At 35.3% G+C, this 19,234-nt stretch overlaps 2 protein-coding genes across 2 annotated transcripts in view; one reads left to right on the top strand and one right to left on the bottom strand.

Moving 5' to 3' along the window:
* LOC126979417 (beta-3 adrenergic receptor-like) overlaps window positions 1-19,234 on the top strand; it is a 167,191-nt gene that overhangs the window by 139,567 nt on the left and 8,390 nt on the right. The window lies entirely within an intron of this gene.
* LOC126979432 (uncharacterized) lies at window positions 8,094-18,656 on the bottom strand. The gene is made up of 8 exons (XM_050828736.1): window positions 18,507-18,656; window positions 16,058-16,155; window positions 15,422-15,546; window positions 13,940-14,056; window positions 13,089-13,258; window positions 11,827-11,934; window positions 10,160-10,614; window positions 8,094-8,487 (listed from the first exon to the last, which is right to left on the bottom strand). Exons 2-8 carry the CDS (start codon window positions 16,105-16,107, stop codon window positions 8,157-8,159), a joined length of 1,356 nt encoding a protein of 451 aa, XP_050684693.1. The 5' UTR covers window positions 16,108-16,155; window positions 18,507-18,656; the 3' UTR covers window positions 8,094-8,156.

Here is a 19,234-nt window from a genome sequence, read left to right as displayed (position 1 = left end):
CCATAATTTGAAGTCTAAAGGGTTGAGGTCTGGGCTAGATGAGGGCCAGTCTTCAACTCTATAGTCCGAAACGTAGGTTTCATGTCAGGCTTGGGTAGTTCGTGCCTTGTGACTAGGTGCAGAGTCCTGCTGTATATTTATATATAAGTTCACGGTATATTTTGAAAAAGTGACTGTATCTTGATATACTTTGGCTGAAGTTTTCACTCCTTTTTCACAAAATTGTAATGACTCCTTGATAAGACACGTCCCAAAAATCTATCACTGACACAGGATGATGACCACGTTGTACCTTTCCGACAACTTGAGCAGCTTCTTTAGAACTGTGAGCTTACACTTTATCATTTTGCTTATAGTAGTGTACTTCAATCGTGAAAATTTTTTCATCGGTAAAGAGGATATTTCTGTGTCTTTCACCTGCGTATCGCGACAGAATGCGTTTTGAACGATCCACTCTCTTTATTATAAAGATGATTTAGGGCATGTCCTGTATATCGGCGATAAGCACCTCAGGTCTTATTTTATAATACGCGACAGAGTCCTGGCGGGAATCTTCATTTCTCGCGATAAGATTTTTTGCTTCCTAATGGGGTTTCCATGAATTCTGGCTTTAACAGCATTATCGTCACCTTTATGCTCTTAATAGTGATTTTCATTATTATAACACTAGAAATAAGGGATTGCTTGTAAATAATTCTAGAATGCTTAAAGGTAATAAAAAAAAATTGCATGAATATAAACATTTTTGATAGAGGCACATCGTTTCAAAGACGAATTTTATTGCACAACTCAGCCTAGCGAAACTCTCAGAGAAAAAAGCGATTCACTCGATTGTATTAAACGTGCAGTTATGATAGATTGACAGATGACGGCTATAATCTTGTAAAAAATAGAGATCCGAAATCCACTACGTTTTAAGCAACTGTTTGCTTTCAAACTTAGCCGGATTATACTTCGTCGCCAATCGCCATATTGTAATTACTACTATTTCAAACTTATGTCAAATGACTGCACGTCTAATACTTATGTTTTTTTTAAATGATGAAATGTAATATTATTTAAATTTATGCCTACATATTTATAATACATATATTAACGTCTCATCAAAAAATAAAAAAAATTTCTAGGGAATCTTCATTTCTCGCGATAAGATTTTTTGCTTCCTAATGGGGTTTCCATGAAGTCTGGCTTTAACAGCATTAACAGCCTTTGTAGTTCTAACAATACGCGGCCACCCCGAACTTTTCTGGTCTCCGACAGACGAAGTGTTGCTGTATCTGTTGATAGTACGATATACGAACATATGGCTGATACCAAGCTTTTGAAGTGTACGGAATATGATCGACAGCTCCATACCCACTTTGTGCAAGGATCGCCTTGACACTGCAATCCAATTTTCTTTAACACCCCATTCCATATTGTAATTTGATAATGAACACGAAAAATATGTGAAATGGCACAACACCGAAATAAGTTTTTAAAAAAATATACGTGTTCCAATTTCAAAATAATCAAAAAGTTGAAAAAAAGAAAAGTTTTTGTGTATCAGTATTTATGGCCAGACTAGTTATTTACATCCTCTTTGGCACAACTATTCTTCATAAGGTTCATGGTTTAGATGCAACCACCAAACAATTATTCTAAATTCAAATTTAAATATTTTTTTTCTGTTAAGTTAAAAATCTTCTGCCAATAAATTAAAAATGATATGCTGAGCTGGTAATTTGAAGTCTAAAGGATTGAAGTCTGGACTAGATGAGGGCCAGTCTTCAACTCTTATAAAGTCCGGAACGTTGGTTTCATGCCAGGCTTGGGTAGTTCGTGCCTTGTGACTAGGTGCAGAGTCCTGCTGTATATTTATATACTAGCTGACCCGGCAAACGTTGTTTTGCTATATAAAGTATAATTCACGCGATAGTTTTATAAGTAATAAAATATTGCCTATATTATAGCCTGTACATCATTTTGTTCTATTGTCAATAGTTTTTGCAGCGCACGCAAAAACAGGTTTTCGATTTTACACCTTGTGTTACAAAATAGCAATTTTATTACGGATCCCTAATTTTGAAAAAAAACATAGCTTATAGCCTTCCTCGATAAATGGACTACCCAACACTGAAATAATCATTCAAATCGGACCAGTAGTACCAGAGATTAGCGCGTTCAAACAAACAAACAAACACTGCAGCTTTATAATATTAGTATAGATAAGTCCACGGTATATTTTGAAAAAGTGACTGTATCTTGATATACTTTGGCTGAAGTTTTCACTCCTTTTTCACAAAATTGTAATGACTCCTTGATAAGACACGTCTAACTTAGTTCTAGTTTGAGAGTGTCTATATTAAAGTTACGAAAAAATATGATTTATCTAGATTGTGAAGATGAAGTAAATATTTTTGCATTTTATATTAATCTCCTTAATATTGTTGAACGTGGTCTTACCGCACCATAGAGTTCCTTAATTGATCATTTGAGTTTGACGACGGCGGAAGATTACGCAACCTGTATATTACGATGGAGATTTTGTGGGAATTTGTCGGTTCAAGTGTTTGATATATTAATTGCTTGTTATTTTATATGTGGATTTATTTTCCTTCCCAATTTTGTAAGCCCCTGTTAAGAGTGAAATAAACCTGATCGTTGGAGTTATATAAGTATATTTATTTTTTCAACATTTTCATTTTTGTGGGTTTCATTTGTTAATTTGTGATCATCCCATCTTATAAAATCCCTTTAAATCACAAAAATAATAATATTGCTACACTTTTACATAAATTATCTTGCCACAAGCTAAGCATTTACATCCTTAAACATACATTAATTCAAATTAACATCCATGGCATTATAAATTCCAACTCCGGGACTTCTAGCTCATTGGGCAGGGTCACTAACCACTAGGCTATATAGATCGTTGTTATGCTACCCTCGAACGAAAAGTGAATGAATTTGTGCTTATGGTATTTTCTATGTAGGAGTCATATTGGTATCTAACAATTAAATCAAAAACGGGATACACTCAACCGGAATAATACCACACTCGCACGGAAAACCGGCGTGAAGTTCTAGCAGTGTTATGGTTCGCATAGGTCAGTTTTGAGAACCGGCGAGCACTGCTGCCACATCTTCACACTTCGATCACACTCATCCACTGAAACGGTAGTCTTAGGTTGCTTCACGGGCATAATGGCAAAAGGGCTTGGATCGCGCACCACAAATTACGCAGGGCGATCTGTCGCTCTACGAACCGCAGGTCAGGCTACATATTATTTACAGATCGTTAGTCTTGTGAATCACAGAATTGGCTTAAGCGGTTTGATTCCGTGCAACGCAAAGCTGTTGAAATAATCAGAGATCCAGTTCTCTGTACTGGTCGATCACTTGGCGCTGCGTAGAGACGCCATTTCGTTTTGTATCTTCTTATGCATGTATCACGGCGGTCCCTGCCGCTCCTTTCCACTTTCACACCATAAACCATAAACTGATTACAATTCACACCATCTAAATAATCGCAGTATGGAATATTTAACAACTTTCTATACTCTTTGGAATAGACTTCACCACTGGACGCACCGCGGTGCGTCCAGAACGATAAGACATGACACCTGTATGGGTAAAAAAGTGTATACCGGCAATGTTCCTAAAATTATTCCGGTGTTGCAAGAGAGTGTAGGCAGTAGTGATCACATTAAACAACGCAAATCCAATGACATTTGCCTTCAACACATCACTGATGAAAATCACCCCATGATTTAACACGGCGAGGGTCAGACACGGTATACACGGCGCGAGGCAACGCCGTGAGTCCGTGAGTGCCGTATATGTCTAAAAACTTCCACAGTGATCCATATAATCCAACCACGTCTACTCACGGCGATCTAACAGGAGATTTTGACGTCGAAAAACCATAAAATATTACAACGAAGTATGCACGGGCAAAGCCGCAAGTACCTGCTTGTTTTTTTATTATTTATTTGATATCAATAGTTAAGATTGGTATGGTCTTATTATTATTAGTTGGGTCCATTTTGCGTGCAGTGTTGGCCAGTTCTCCAACAAGCCCGGCCACACATGGAGTATTGCTGTCATCTCTGGTCTGGCGCACCCCAGTATCAGCTCGATCCATTTGACCACGTGCAACGTAGAGCAGCTCAAATTGTGGGGGACCCAGTGCTCTGTGAACGGCTGGATCACTTGGCGTTGCGTAGAGAAGTCACTGCATTGTGTGTCTTCTACCGCATTTATCACGGGGAGTGTTCCAAAGAGCTATTTAACCTGATTCTTGCCGCCGAATTCCACCTTCGCACGACACGCCACAAGTTAGGATATCATCCTCACTATCTGGATGTGTGGCGGTCCTCAACAGTGCGGTTTTCAAGGAGCTTTCTTCCACGTAGTACGAAGCTGTGGAATGAGCTTCCTTGTGCGGTGTTTCAGGGACGATACGACATGGGTACCTTCAAAAAAAGCGCGTACACCTTCCGTAAAGGCCGGCAACGCTCCTCTGATTCCTCTGGTGTTGCAAGAGATTGTGGGCGGTGATCACTTAACAACAGGTGACCCGTACGCTCGTTTGTCCTCTTATTCCATAAAAAAAGCCCAGCTCCTTGCAGTAATAATTCTGGGATTTTCTTAGACTTTTCGGAGCGACCATATTGTATAAAAGTGTTTGGTTGGTTGGCCATTGCACATTCCAGTATTACCTGTGTCCATTTCAGCTTCAGTCAGACATGCTCTGCAGTTAAGGCTGTCCGTTACGCCGATTGTGAAAAGGAGCTTATTTGATAACATTGTGTGACTCGTCAGGGTGTCCACCATGATTCTTTTAATTATAGATTTGATTGTACGACATAAAATTTTAATCCAATTTTTTATAAAAAAAAGCCCGCCGAGTTTCTTGCACCTGTTATTCTCAGGTCTGAGGCACACTATTTCAAATGGGTGGTCGTTTTTGACATTCAATAAGCGATTTTAAATCCTATTTTGAATAGAAATATTTGAATTTGAATTCGTGTCTTCGACGTGTCTTTTGTTAGGTTGGGCGATAGTGCAGATATCGCTTCTTTTGCCTGCCTCCAGCTTGAAACGTTTATCCATTGTCTATGACGTAAGTATGTAGGTAGGTAATGTAGGTATAAGCATTAGAAATTGAAGTCTTGTAATTTTAATATTCAAAGTGTAAAACAATATTCTATTATCCCCTCGCGACTTCAAAAACAATAAGGAAAAATCCAATTTTCTCTCACAAAGATATTCTAATTTGTCATCTAATTAAAGAGGAGAAGTCAATTAAACGCCCCCGGATTGTATATTTTTTCACGTTTCACCCACCCGTACAATTATTCTCCTCAATTAATTCCGCTGGCTGGTATTACGTTATAATATAACCGTAATTATACACTTTATGTTTATTTAATCTCTTGAAGCATACCTACATTCTTGTGAAATTGATGAAGAATACATATGGCCTATCCTTTCTTTTAAAATTTCTTCAAACTTGATAATAATAGAAGTCTTAGACATTTTTAATACGACAAACGAGCGTACGGTTTTGCTGGTTGTAAGTGATCTCCACAGACCTCACTCTTTTCAACACCTGCACCGATGGAGTTAAAGGAACTGTGACTTTAGGTGAGTGTGTGCGGTTTACGTGCAGCGTACCTATGTCATACTCGTACTGACATGGAAACACCGCGCATGAAATTTCAATGTTGGTAAAAACAATGTTCATTGAAAACTGCAATGTGGTGGAATTCCTCATATACAGATGGTGAGAATGATATTATAGTCAGTGCTGTGTCGATTAATGGAATACCCCCTACACAAAGACACATTTACACAAAGGAGAAAGAATCACTGCTATTGAAGACAAAAGACATGGATGAGTATCTTCCTTTGTTGTGGCAAAATATCTTAGGCGGTGGTTAACTCTTAACATGAGACAGCCCTAATTGTCTATCTTAATATAAATATTTCTTTTGCGCGTCTGTTGTAACTCCTCCTACACGGCTGGACCGATTTTAATGAAACTTTCTGTGTGTCTTCAGATTTTGATGATTTTTTTGTGTGTATTTTTTTTTTGAGATTGGTTTAGATTCTCAATTCCGTCCATATAATATAATTCTTATGCTCATGTGTATGTTAATGAACTCCTCCTAACGGCTGGACCGATTTTTTATGTTTCAGACGTCAGGACAGCGTCTGTCGGGTCTACTAGTATTCCATTAAAATTATTCATATTATTTAGTTTCATTTATGACTAATTCATCTATGTTACAGCTTCGCTATCAGCGTTGATGACTGTTTTTACTTTACATAAACCATAACATAAAGAGTGGTTTATTAAAAAAAACCTAGTCATACTATTTCTAATTTATCAAACATTTACAGCAACACTCTAATATTAAATTATGCAATTGTCCACAATACTACAAAGTTTCCGCTAAGTGCAACAAGTTAATTCTAATTTACGATGACGTTTGAGAACTTTTAATTGCTTTGATACAGATTTGTTTTATTCAGTTTGCATTCCCGCTATAATTGCAATCACTTGAAAACAGCTGCCGCTATTTAATTAGATCTTTATGTTACCCTGAATAACGTTTTCTCAAGATGTAGTGTTGAAACGTTTGGATTAGTTCTGGGGTAATTAGTTTTGGACTGGCACACATAGAAGCCTAAGAAGGTCATAGAAAACTATAAGTGCTAATTCCTTGCGGAGCGACTCTTGCCCATCTACTCCATTAGTTCTTAATGCAATAAGTTATTTTCATTTCGTTCCAAATAATTAGAGAAATAGGTACCAAATTTTTTTGTTTGCGATTATGTATTTGTAAGTTTTCCAGAAACTGTTCATATTTCAGAATAATGTATCTATCTGCAAGCAATCCCAAGGCATACAAGTGTATAAAACATCTCCGGAGAAAAATGATAAGATATTAATTCATTAATTTGAAACAAACTGCTAGTGTAAATTTCCACGCGCTGTTTCCACAATTCGAAGTATAGTGTGCCTATTTTACATGAAACGCTTTTAAGCTAATTTTAAGAGATAAGATTAACTGAGACTTTTCTCCAATCACAAAATTCTGAGTCAATATTTCTGTAAAACGCAGGCAATCGCAGGTCCGCTGAAGACCATGAGTAAAAAATTCAAAAATCAGAGTTTGGCTGTCAACAATTTAATTTTATTCGAAATTGGATATAAAAAGATTAAACCATTTCAAACACTCTTCGAAAAATTTCACAATTATGCCTACGAAAATAAAAATATCGAAAAAGCAACAGTCAGAGACATAGATAAAGATGATAATATTGACTTTATTTGAAGAAAATATTGATCTAACTTATATACCTAGGGGAAAACAGTCAAATGCGTTTGTATGAAAAAATTGCTAAGCACTACTGTTTCCTTTTAAGTGAAAAAGTGGCGTCAACTTCAAATATAACCTTTGAATTCCTCCGCATATTTGAGAAACAGCCAAAGCATTATGCTCGAATTTTAGTCTCAAAAATTTTAGGAAACTGCAGCATGGTTTACCATATTGAATTTATGTGGTTTTAGCTTTGATTAATATGGTCTATATTAATACTATTATAGTATATATATTCAAATTCAAAAAAATCTAAATTCATATATTTTTATTCAAAATAGGATGTGACATCACTTATTGAAAGTCAAAAACTACCCATTCCAAAATGAATGGCTCAGACCTGAGAAGAATGGGCGCTACAAACTCAGGGGCCTTTTTTTATCCTCGAAAAACTATGTTTACAAAGAAATATTTAAATTTCTTTGAATTTTGTTATAAATAGCGCGAATAACCCTCTTCTGCAGCACAAATATTGTATTAGTATCGGCAGCGTTGCCCCATAGCAATATACCATAGGACATATTACTATGGAAATAACTAAAGTATACTAGTCGCGCCGTATCTATGTCAGTTAATTGTCTAATCTTTTTAACCGCGTATGCTGCAGAACTAAGTCTGTTCGCCAATCCTTCAATATGTGGGCCCCATTGTAATTATATATAAGTAATATGTATTATAACTCAATTAAAAATACTTTTTTATGCTCATATCAACATTTATTTTAAACAACACAAAATACAATACCAGACAAAACATATGACAGCACAAATTGACAGATTTATTTCATATATTGGAATACATCAGTGTTTTTAATATTTTCCCGGTAAATATTTGACTCTTGAAAGCTGTGTTCGTTTCAGTAAATGTTTTTAGCGGAGCTATGTTGTTAGTTGTATCTGTCTCAATAGATAATGGCAAAGTTTTGGATAAATTCAACATTAACTTAGATAAAATCGTTGTTTTATCCAATTTCTCATTTTGCACTTCGTTAATTTGTTTTGTATCTTGAAAACCACTGTCTCTTTTCTTTCTTAGTGGTATTCCTTTTATGTCTTCTTCATAGTCATCTTCTCCTTTCTGTGCTTTAATTCTTTTACGGAAATCATCGTCAAAGCTGTAAAACAAAATGATATTTTTAATATCACGATCCAGATATTGCCTTCAAATTCACAAATGACTTATTATTTTTAGTATCGGTAATACCTAATAATATAATATTGGTTTCTTGTCGAATATCCATTATTATACACCAGATTTCTGGAACTAGAACGGGCACAAAGAGCTGTTATCAAGGTAATGACGTGTAAACCTCTTAGATACTCTACGCGCTTGCTTTACAAAGAATCTGGAGTTCTGACCGTTCGACAGCTCTTTATACTTCATTCCATATTAAGAAAACACACCACACTTTTATACGATAAAAATAAAAGTAAAAGAAGAAAATCGCAGAGTTTGTCCAGTTCCAAATTTTAGAACTTCTCTAGCCAGTCGACATCATCAAGTAATCGCAAGTCATCTCTATAATAAAATAAATCAACAATGTAACATATATCCTCTTGCAAAATTTTCATGTAAATCCGTTGTTAATAAATGGCTCCTATCAAAAACATACACAAAAACTGAAGATCTCCTCAAGATATTAAACTTAATGTTATTATTATCTTAAACCAGTATAAATTGATTTACGCAAACACTGATACCCATAACATAAGTTAGATCTTATCATGGGTATCAGAGTTTCAATTCAACACTGTATTTTATTTAAGATAAGTTAATTTTTAAGACGTAGTACATATTATATTTTTAAGTGTTGTGGACCCCTGTTTTTGTGAAATAAAGTTTATTATTATTATTATTATATAATTTTATTTTCTTCAAATAAAACCATACGATTTGCTTGAATATGTATATACAATATATTTCGTTAACTATGCTATCATCAAAAATGTAAGTGCGTCATTTGTATACTGCGTTTACCACGGGGGTACAACTATAGGTAATTCGCGGAGATTGAACCTGTGTATATTATCCCTCAATGTTTTATTGCAGATACATAGAAAATATTCAAGTAATATTTAACGATTTATTCGCGATGTTATATCAGTTCCCTAGGGAAAGACGCGTATTTGTCATGCAAGTGGCACGTCGCAGTACCGCCTTTAAGCCCTTAAGTGCCAGTTGACAGCCTGGGTTTTATGTGACAAATAAAATTATTATTGGAACTAAAACTTTCTTATAAGCCCAACATTGTTTTTACATAAGGTTATAACAGAAAACATCGCAAATACCTTGCCCTGAGTAATAATAATATAATCTTAGATAATTTATACATCTGATAAAGCTTTTTGCTGCTAGACAGCCGATCAAAACGGGACAGGTTTATTTCTTTAATGTGCGTGATAAGTTACTATCGCGATTTGTTGAAAATAGATGTTAACTGTCAACCTTTAACCAACTGTCCCAGTCTATCTAAACGAATAAATCATAGAACTATATTACTCTAAAACAATAATTACAATTAATAGGCCACTTCCTTGTACTGGATGGTGGTCATCTCAGCGTCGTCTTTGTCTGCCGCGAAGTAGTAATGTGCAAACAGTTTGCGTTTCAGTTTGAGCGGGCCGTATCTAATAAATTTACTGGACAAATAAAACTTACCATCTTATAGACATAACAATATAACGAGCGCAATCGCACTACTGTCATGGCCAGGGTATGGGCATAGCATCAGGTAGATGTCTTGCTCGTATAAAAACATTACAAGTTACATTCATATTTAGTCTTACCCAAGTGAATCAAACTTATCCAAAAACAGCTTTTCTTTAAAGCTATCAACATTATCATCTGGAACATTCAAATCTTTTGGGGGCAACGATCCCATTTTCTTTGGTTCTGCTGGTTTTAAGCTGGTCAATGTTGGTCCGAAGGGTAGTTTCGAATGGGGCCTTGGTCTTGTTGGTCTAGCCGGGCCTGGTTTTGAAGTTATTGGTGAAGGAAGAGTGAAGGAATCTTTCGGACTGTAGTTGTAATATAGCCTGCTGTACTGGTCAGGGGGCGGTGGTCTCCGCCATTGGGACTTGTCAGCGACAATACCGATGTCGGGAACCGCTAGTCTAAGAGAGTTGCTGGTGGAAGATTCCTGGTTCGTTGGGATATCAAATGGCATCTGATTCATCATTCGTCGGCCTATTTCTGATTCTATCGGCAGCTTCTCGAATCTATCCTCCTTGCTATCTGTTGGCTGTTATGAAAAAATATATCATATCAATAATTTATTGTATATAGTTCACGCTATTGCATTTGAGCAGTGTACCTCCACCAGGAGGGATGCAGAGGGGACTTGGGATTAATATTTCTTCAGTAAATAATATCTAACATATAAAATTCTCGTGTCATGGTGTTAAACTTTGAACTCCTCCGAAACGGCTTGACCGATTCTCATGAAATTTTGAGTGCATATTGGGTAGGTCTGAGAATCGGACAACATCTATTTTTCATCCCCCTAAATGTGGTCTACACGAAGTTTTATTTTTTATTTTTTTGACATTTTTTTTTAATTTGTTTGATTATGAGTCAGCATTAAAAATACATACAACTTCAAATTTTCACCCATTTACGATCAACAGTTACTTTTGTATCGCGATTTTAATATCGGCAATACAACGTATGCTGGGTCAGCTAGTTATATTTATAAAAATCTTAATTAATTAGTAAGGCTTAACTTAATACGTTTAATAAAGTAAAGAAACTTCGACATTCCGTCTAATTAAATATTTATTAAACACTAGAACCCCGGCGGGTTGGAACACGGATAGAACCTTTTCATATATACGTCTGCATTACGTCACTAAAATGGCAGCTTGTCCCCACATCAATGCGCGGAGATTATATTATTTATGATATCTTTGTTTATATGAATGAGCCCGTGATTTCGCCCGTGTAAATTTAGTTTACGTAGCAATATAATTATTGAGACATATATAATTTAGTGTTCTCATTTTCAAAGCTTTTATTATTTGCGCGGAAACCTATTTGATTTTATGTTTAATTTTTGTCTTGATACCATTTTTAGCCATCTCTTAAATGGTTAAAAATTTACTTATTTTCCCACTTGGATGAAAAGCTCGCTTTAAGTCCCTGGTACGAGGGACAAAAGTCGTATTGCCGAGAGAGAATCGGCCATTTTTGTCCCACGTACCAAAAAAATCGTTTACGCACCACGTGAGATAAGTAGGACATTGCCACCCGCGATTGTCAATATTACGCGGCTGAGAATGACCTACTTTTCTCCCTAGGTGCGTAATATACTATTTTGCTTATTTATTTAAAGTAATATGATACAAGCTACTTACAATTATGAAATAATCTGAAGATGCCAGTGAAACAGGTTATTGACCTACGCGCCCTTTTTTTGCAAAAGAGTATATATTAGAAATCAAGGTTTTCAACTCACATGTTGCTTTTGCTGTCTACGTTGCTCGGCTTCAACATCTTTCTGCTTATTGATCATGACTTGAACAGCTTTTAACTGATCCATTGGTCGAGAATACTGGTCTAATATCTGAAATTAAACCTTTTTTTAAGTGCAAACCAATCAGTGGAGGCGAACTTAAATATGTTATATATAAATTTAATTTAGTATCAAAATTTGTGGAATCGAACCCACGCCTGTCCGGCTCCATCCGAGAGCTCTTACCAATTGAGCTAACCGTCCAAGTTAATATTTTATGTTCATTGAGCATTGCGTAAGCAATTAGGTGAACCCCGTCTTTTATATAATTAAACATAGCCCCTTAAGTCGAGTCACGAGTATAGTTTTTATTTTTATCAAAATCAGACCTTGGACTCCTTTAGGTACTTTTCACTATTCTTAATAGTTTCGGATTTGCCCATCCACGCCCACTTGAAATTTTCATGCTGTATTTCATGAGTACGAGAAAAATTAACAATAAAGACCCATTCTTGCAAAACAACAGGAACCAAACCTTCAGTAACGGCAGACAAGTCAACCACTCGAACGTTAAACACCATAAGCTTTTATATTATTTAACTTATTTATTTATATATATCTCGTAGAATATATGACACATAGATTAATTTACTGTCTTCTTTATCTATTATTGTTTTCATTTGGACAATTTATCTTTTAATTAACTTCTTATCCAGCATCTTGGAATAAGTGGCGATAGTCAAAATAGAAATAAAGAAGAGTTGTTACAAGAAGCATTTAAAAAAGATCATTCAATTTTTAACGCACATCAAATCCTATCCAAAAGAAGTGAAACGCGAGATAGGAATAATATATATAAAGTAAGATGTCAATCAAGAAACTAATAATAAATAAATTTAGTTAGGTACATAACTCATAAAGCTAAATTTTTAGATCAAAACTTTAATAAAAAAATTATGCAATTTGGCCGAGACTTCCGCCTAATTGAACTGCCAGTTGCAATCATCAACCTTAAGTTTTAGGCTATTTCTTTGGTTTAAATAAAAAAATCAAATTTGAGCTTCGAGATAAGAACGAAACCTACCACAAAAATTTGTATATCTAATTTAAAATAAAAATGAAATATTTCATGGTTTCTCTAAAATACTTCGTCTAATGCCATAGTGGAATATTTAAGATTAATTCGCAATTAGGTCCCTATTGCACAATAAATATGGAATCCTGAGTTGGATTCCTTTACCTGTGATAAATCAATTGCACTTTACCTGCGATAAATCAATTGGAGGCGTTGTAGGAGACTTTGTAGTAAAATCTGGTGGTTTAGCAGTTAATTTCAGTAGAGCACCCTCGAAGTTGTTCTTATCATTGGACTCAAGTATGGAATCATCAAGTCTTCGCGCAGGTTTGAGAGGCTGGTCTTCTGGCTCGGTCATAACTATAATAATTACATACTATATTTAACATATTACAATGTATAGGAAAACCTTACTAATCTACGTAGGTAATGCAAATTAGCATTGAATGATAGTTCCAAATTTAAAATAGATAGGATACCAATTTAGAATTTTAATTTTGCTGCTAATATTTTTCTTGTAAAAAAGTTCAAAGATAAACTAAAGAGAAATATAGATGTTTCTCTTCTTCACTTTAGGGTTTTGACGTTATTGGTCTCATTTCGCCGTTTTAATGGTGCAGCATATTAATTTTTCAACCCTTATGTCTTAGTCTTTGTAAGACTAAGTATTTTTATCGTGTATAATGTTGTTCTTAATGTTATCGTGGAATGTACGCCTAGGCTGACCTATTATCAATTACCATCCAGTTTCGTGCTACAGTTTTATGCAGTCAAATTACTTTTATTCTTACCCTCTAGATAACCAAGTCTACTCGAAGATCCTCTCATAATAAATGTGACTATGGCTTTTACAACGCTCTCTATATTTTCACTGTCTTCTTTATGTGACTCTTAACTTACTTCTTCCTACCTTTTTCTTTCTACCAGAATCAGTACCATAAGTCTAAGAAACAACATGTGTTAAATATACAAATGATATGACAGCTAGTTTTTTCTGTCTATCATAAGCAGATTTTATATTTAAAACACGATATAACTTACGGTTATCTTCTTTAATATGTCCTGCAACGGGTTTATGTCCACTCCTTCGCCAATCGATGTCGTCGGCTATTTCGTCGTCGAAAATACCCCTCTTCAGGTAGATCGATACGTTTGTTTCTGAAATAGAATTCGTATTGCAGCTGAAACTAGATTTTATTTTGAGTATTATGTAGCATGAATAAATGTGAATAATAGAATTGCTTTTGCATTTTATTTACAATAATAGCAGACAAGTGCAAGTATGACTTTCGCCCTGAGGTTTTTTTTTATAACAAAAAAATAAACAATTACTATATAAAGAAAAAGTGATTAAATGAGAATCTTATATCTTTATACGAGCAATTTTTAAATATATATAATATGAATCTCGGAAACGGCTCCAACGATTTTCATAAAATTCAATATACAGGGATTCCTGAGGCGATAAATAGATCTAGCTAGGTTTCAATTTAAAAATTGTAGGTTTATCCGTGTTTTAATGAACTACAATAACATTATAATACAAAGGTAAATTTCGCCACTATATACAAGACTATAACAGCTAAGATGGGATACATTGGGTGATCCGGAAAGCAGAAGACCTCGGTTCGAATCCAGATATCCTACTAGTTTTTTTTTGTTCAAGTTTTGTACATTCTTTAAAATCAGAGCAAGGCTTGATCGTCCGGATATTGATAACATTATGAAAGAAATAATCCTAGCACCTAGAATGTTTCCGAATAACATTTAATTTCCAAATCTGATATTTCATAGTAGCCAATAAACACCCAAATGATACAAACATAACCCAGCTATGAAATTAAATTTGTCTTTGAAGCACGTACAAAACTGGCCGTGGTATAAACACAGGCTTTATTACTCAAGTTATTCATGCGACATGCAAGCCTACCGCCTGATGTGAATATTTATGATGTTCAAATACTGTTTGATATTAGATCCATTGCCGATCGTGCTTACGTTTCCAGACAATTTGAGATGGTTAAAAGCTTCAATGCTGAATGAAACATTTTCATTTCACATTTATAACAGTATTATATTAAATTTACATTATAAAAGGCTTTTGACTTTATTATTTTTATAATTCCATTTTTTTATGGCAAAGGAGGCTAAACAAAAGTTCGAATTATCTTAAGTGATCACCGCTACCCACATTCTCGTGCAGCATGAGAGGAATCTCAGAGGCAATGCAATCCTGGGACTCGGGACCGCTTGCTAACTAAGCTAGGGTTACTAACTACTGGGTCATATGGGTCGTCATATTAGAAGGGGCCAACGGGCAAGCAGTACACTGACATTGCAATACGGTTTTAGAAATTTATTGACGGTTTTTGAGGTGAGAGTACTGTCGAAGCTTGAAGGTGCCTTAGTTTTGTCTATGTCTCGAATTGTGGGGCGAACTATGCTGATATTTCATCGGTGTTCATAGAATAGAGCATGGACCATGAAGTAAACTCTAAACAGTGTATGCAATAAAGTACTTACCTTTCAAGTCAATGTATTCAGCCAGGGAGTAGTTGTATCCGAGCGCGATGCCAGACAGCGAAGCGGTGAGGAGAGAACAGCAAACCGCGGAGCTTATGCAGCAAGCCATTGTAAATGTCCATAATCTGCATTCGTTGGATTTTATTAGCTGAATCAAGTTGCGAGGATCCTTGAAACTCTGATATTTGAGATTTTTTTTATTTTTGATTATTGTCGTAAGGTGGCGTGATCGGTTGAGGGAGATTGAAGGTTAATATCGTATTGAATTCTACAATTAGTACCGTATAAATATCATTAGTACTTAACACAGAAATCTAAATAGGAAGGTAAATTAGAAATGCCATCGCCGCCCTAAACACGTCGCCTCACAGAAGACTTGGACAGCGACTAAGTACTAATTCCAGTTTAACTGCCGATCTTCAATGCTATTTACCTAAGAATAAAAATACATTCTTCAGGTCTGACTGAAGATATGGCGAACATTTTTACTATGGGATTCTTAATTTACTTGTGTTGCTAGGTCCCGCCCCAAGCGTGCCAAGAGGAATTAGTACTTGGAACAATTCTATAATCTCTTTATTTCGATTTTCATGGTATATAATCTATGTGTCTATGATTTAAAGGCCCTTTAAATACCTTTGTATCAGATCTATCATCCAACCACAGCATGTAAAGATACAGCACATTGTTGTACTTCATTGAGGTCGAGAAGTAACAGCAAGCAGTAACTGAAACTAAAATTTTCATAATATATATTTATACTTTTATATTCGGAAATGAGAGGACTATCTACATTCTTTCTGTTTATTATTATTTTTTTATATTTTTGTTCAACAAACTCCTTCTACAATATATATATTAAAAAAATTATAAAAAAAAGAGTATATTCGCTACAAGTGATTTTCAAAATGCTTTGCCAGCCAGCCGTATGTTTATCTAGAAGCACCCTAAGTCAGGTCAGGGAATTCTACAGTTGCTGTTGAGACCAAAATTCATTACGAATAACTGTGGTTAAACTCAGCTGCTTCTATTAACCCTTTGTTTACCCTTACATCCGTCAATTATTTAATTTGTATATGTCCAAAAGAGCCTTAATTTGAGTACCACAACGGCGAATAATTCTGCCGTGAAGCAGTTATATGTAAGCATTACTGTGTTTCGGTCTGCGTTGTAGCTAGTGAAATTACTGGGCAAATGAGACTTAACATCTTATGTCTCAAAGTGACGAGCGCAGTTGTAGTACCGCTCAGAATTTTTGGGTATTTCAAGAATCCTGAGCGGCACTGCATTGTAATGAGCAGGACTTTAACCCGCGACCTTTCGCGTTCCTTGCGTGCGCTCTTTCAATTAAACGAACCGTTCGAGTGACGTATCGTTGATAAATTTTGTATGATCTGTGCAACTCTCAGGTTGTGACTTCACCTACAGGATCTACTTTACAGTTGATAACCTGCTCAACCCCAATATTTGCATATTAGAAAATTGACTTGAGATGTCGCTCTTGCAAATCTAAACAACTTGATGTGTTTCAATGTGATAACCCCCACTTCTGGGATTAATTACACAAATCAAATTTGATAAAAAAATATTCCAAATAATCATTATTACTTATAATCTAAAAAGACTGTGACAATTACTATTAACACGTCGAAAAAAATAGCGGCGAACGGTTATCGTGTGAATCGTCGTGAAATTATAGTTTCAACAACGCACGCATACTAAAATACAGTCACTAACGTATCGATGAATATTAAGAACATTGAAAATCTTATTGAGGTAGTGCTCTACTCTAGACATGTTTATAGAAATTGTTTGTTTTTTTATCGAACTTACAGGTGAGTATGAGTTTTTTTTTTATGAAAGTAAGAAACGAGACGAGCCAGACGACGACAATGCAGTGGTGCTCAAGATTCTTGAAAGAAGCAAAAATTCTTAGCGGCACTATTAAGTCTCATTTGCCCAGTTATTTCGCTAGCTACGGCGCCCTTCAGTGCGAAACAGAGTAATGCTTACACATTACTAGGCAGAAATAGTATTCGTAATATAACAATTAATTGTCAAAGCCATCTTTACAAAGATTTTTACAATATTGTACTTTCTACGAATGTAGAATAGCAGGAGGAATAAATAATTTAAGTATTTTTACTTTGTTACGCCAAAGAAGTGTAACTTCTTGCGTGCATACATAAGTTAAGTACACACCCACTTTTCATTGTATCATAATCAGCGGAAGACGTCCACTGCTGGACAAAGGCCTCCCCTAAAGATCTCCACGACGATCGGTCCCGCTCTGCCCTATTGTATATCTTGCATTATTTAATATGATGATATTTTTTTAGAAATTAGATTTATTTCAAAATTTGATTATTGTGGAAAATGACATTACAACACACTTTTGGATTTTCCAAACTTTTTTCAAGATCCAGAAGCGATTGTTTCCGATATTATGTTGTGACTTTTACCTGCCGAATTCAATGACATGTTGCGATCATTACCTGACCGGAGCCAGGTGTAATACTCATTGAGCATTCGGAACTCCGGGCCCGCTCACCTCAGTTGGTTGATTGTGTGCAATGCGAATATATAGTTATTAGAAATCTACTGTGTTTTGAGGTCAATGATGTCAGCGGTATTCTAGGGATGCACTACCTTTTTATCTTAGATCATTTATACGTCTACATACACTGTGACAGCTGTGAAAACGTCGAAAAAATTGAGGTTTACAGTTAACCTCTATTTTGATCAATGCACGCACAATAACTCAAAATGACATACAAATATCGAGTGCAAGACGTAGTTTGTCACGTACACTAATGTAATAAACCTGGCCTGTTTTCATCGGTTGTGTAGCAGCAAGAGGCTCTATCTAGACTTATAAATCATCAAAGGCTCTGGTGAAAAAACTGGTATATACCATATTTTGGTTGTTTTGAAGAAAGTACTATAGCAACTGTAATGAAGGGATTGTCCTTTGTATCTATCTTAATATTTATATTTGCTATCTAATCTAAAGGTGGAATGATAAACTGCGGAAAATATGAAACAGACAATGGAATTGGAAAGTATTTTTCAAAACGATACTTACTTTATCCTGTGAGCGTCGAAATTCAACTGGTTCGACACTTCCACAAGAATGTTGATATTGTGATAATGTGCATAATTATTTTTCACATAATTTAATTCGGAATTTTAAAATCAAATACAAACGCGAAGATAATTTTTGATTTATAGACTGACAAATGGCATTGTTGACAACTTTGGTTCGGATTAGAATTTTTCTTAAATGATTATGACTGAGAAGATAAAGTACGTCAAACAGCGCTGTTGCAGCATGTTTTTGTAAATTATGGCTAAAAATTAGATTAAGGATTGGTCTCCGTTGCGCTCCAACTAGATACCTAAGAACTACTTAAGAAGAACACCTTTTTTTTATTTTACGGCGTCTATTACATGCTTGTGTGCGTGGCATCTTGACACTCAATGGCATCTTTCTTTGTAACATACGCTTCGTGTTATTTTACATTATAATTAATAAAATACAAAATACTTACTGATGATACGTGATCCCAGTATCTTTCTTATTTCTTGTAGTTAGTATTATTTTTACAAAGTTTAGTTGGTAAGTCAATTATTAGCAAAGTTTAACAGAACATGTGGCGCGTCAACGTCACACATTGCTCGAGACTGGTTTGAGTACGCTCACTTTGGCGTTGTATTAGTTGCCGCACTTTGTGACTACGCCAGCGGTATCTAGTTGGAGCGCAGCGCAGATCAACCCTTAAATTCAAAGTATCCATTTTTTGAACTTCATCA

The sequence above is a fragment of the Leptidea sinapis genome, chromosome 3, assembly GCF_905404315.1.
Source record: "Leptidea sinapis chromosome 3, ilLepSina1.1, whole genome shotgun sequence".
Classification (NCBI taxonomy): Eukaryota; Metazoa; Arthropoda; class Insecta; order Lepidoptera; family Pieridae; genus Leptidea; species Leptidea sinapis.
Note: the sequence above shows the minus strand (reverse complement) of the source record. Positions and strands in the feature narration are given on the sequence as shown.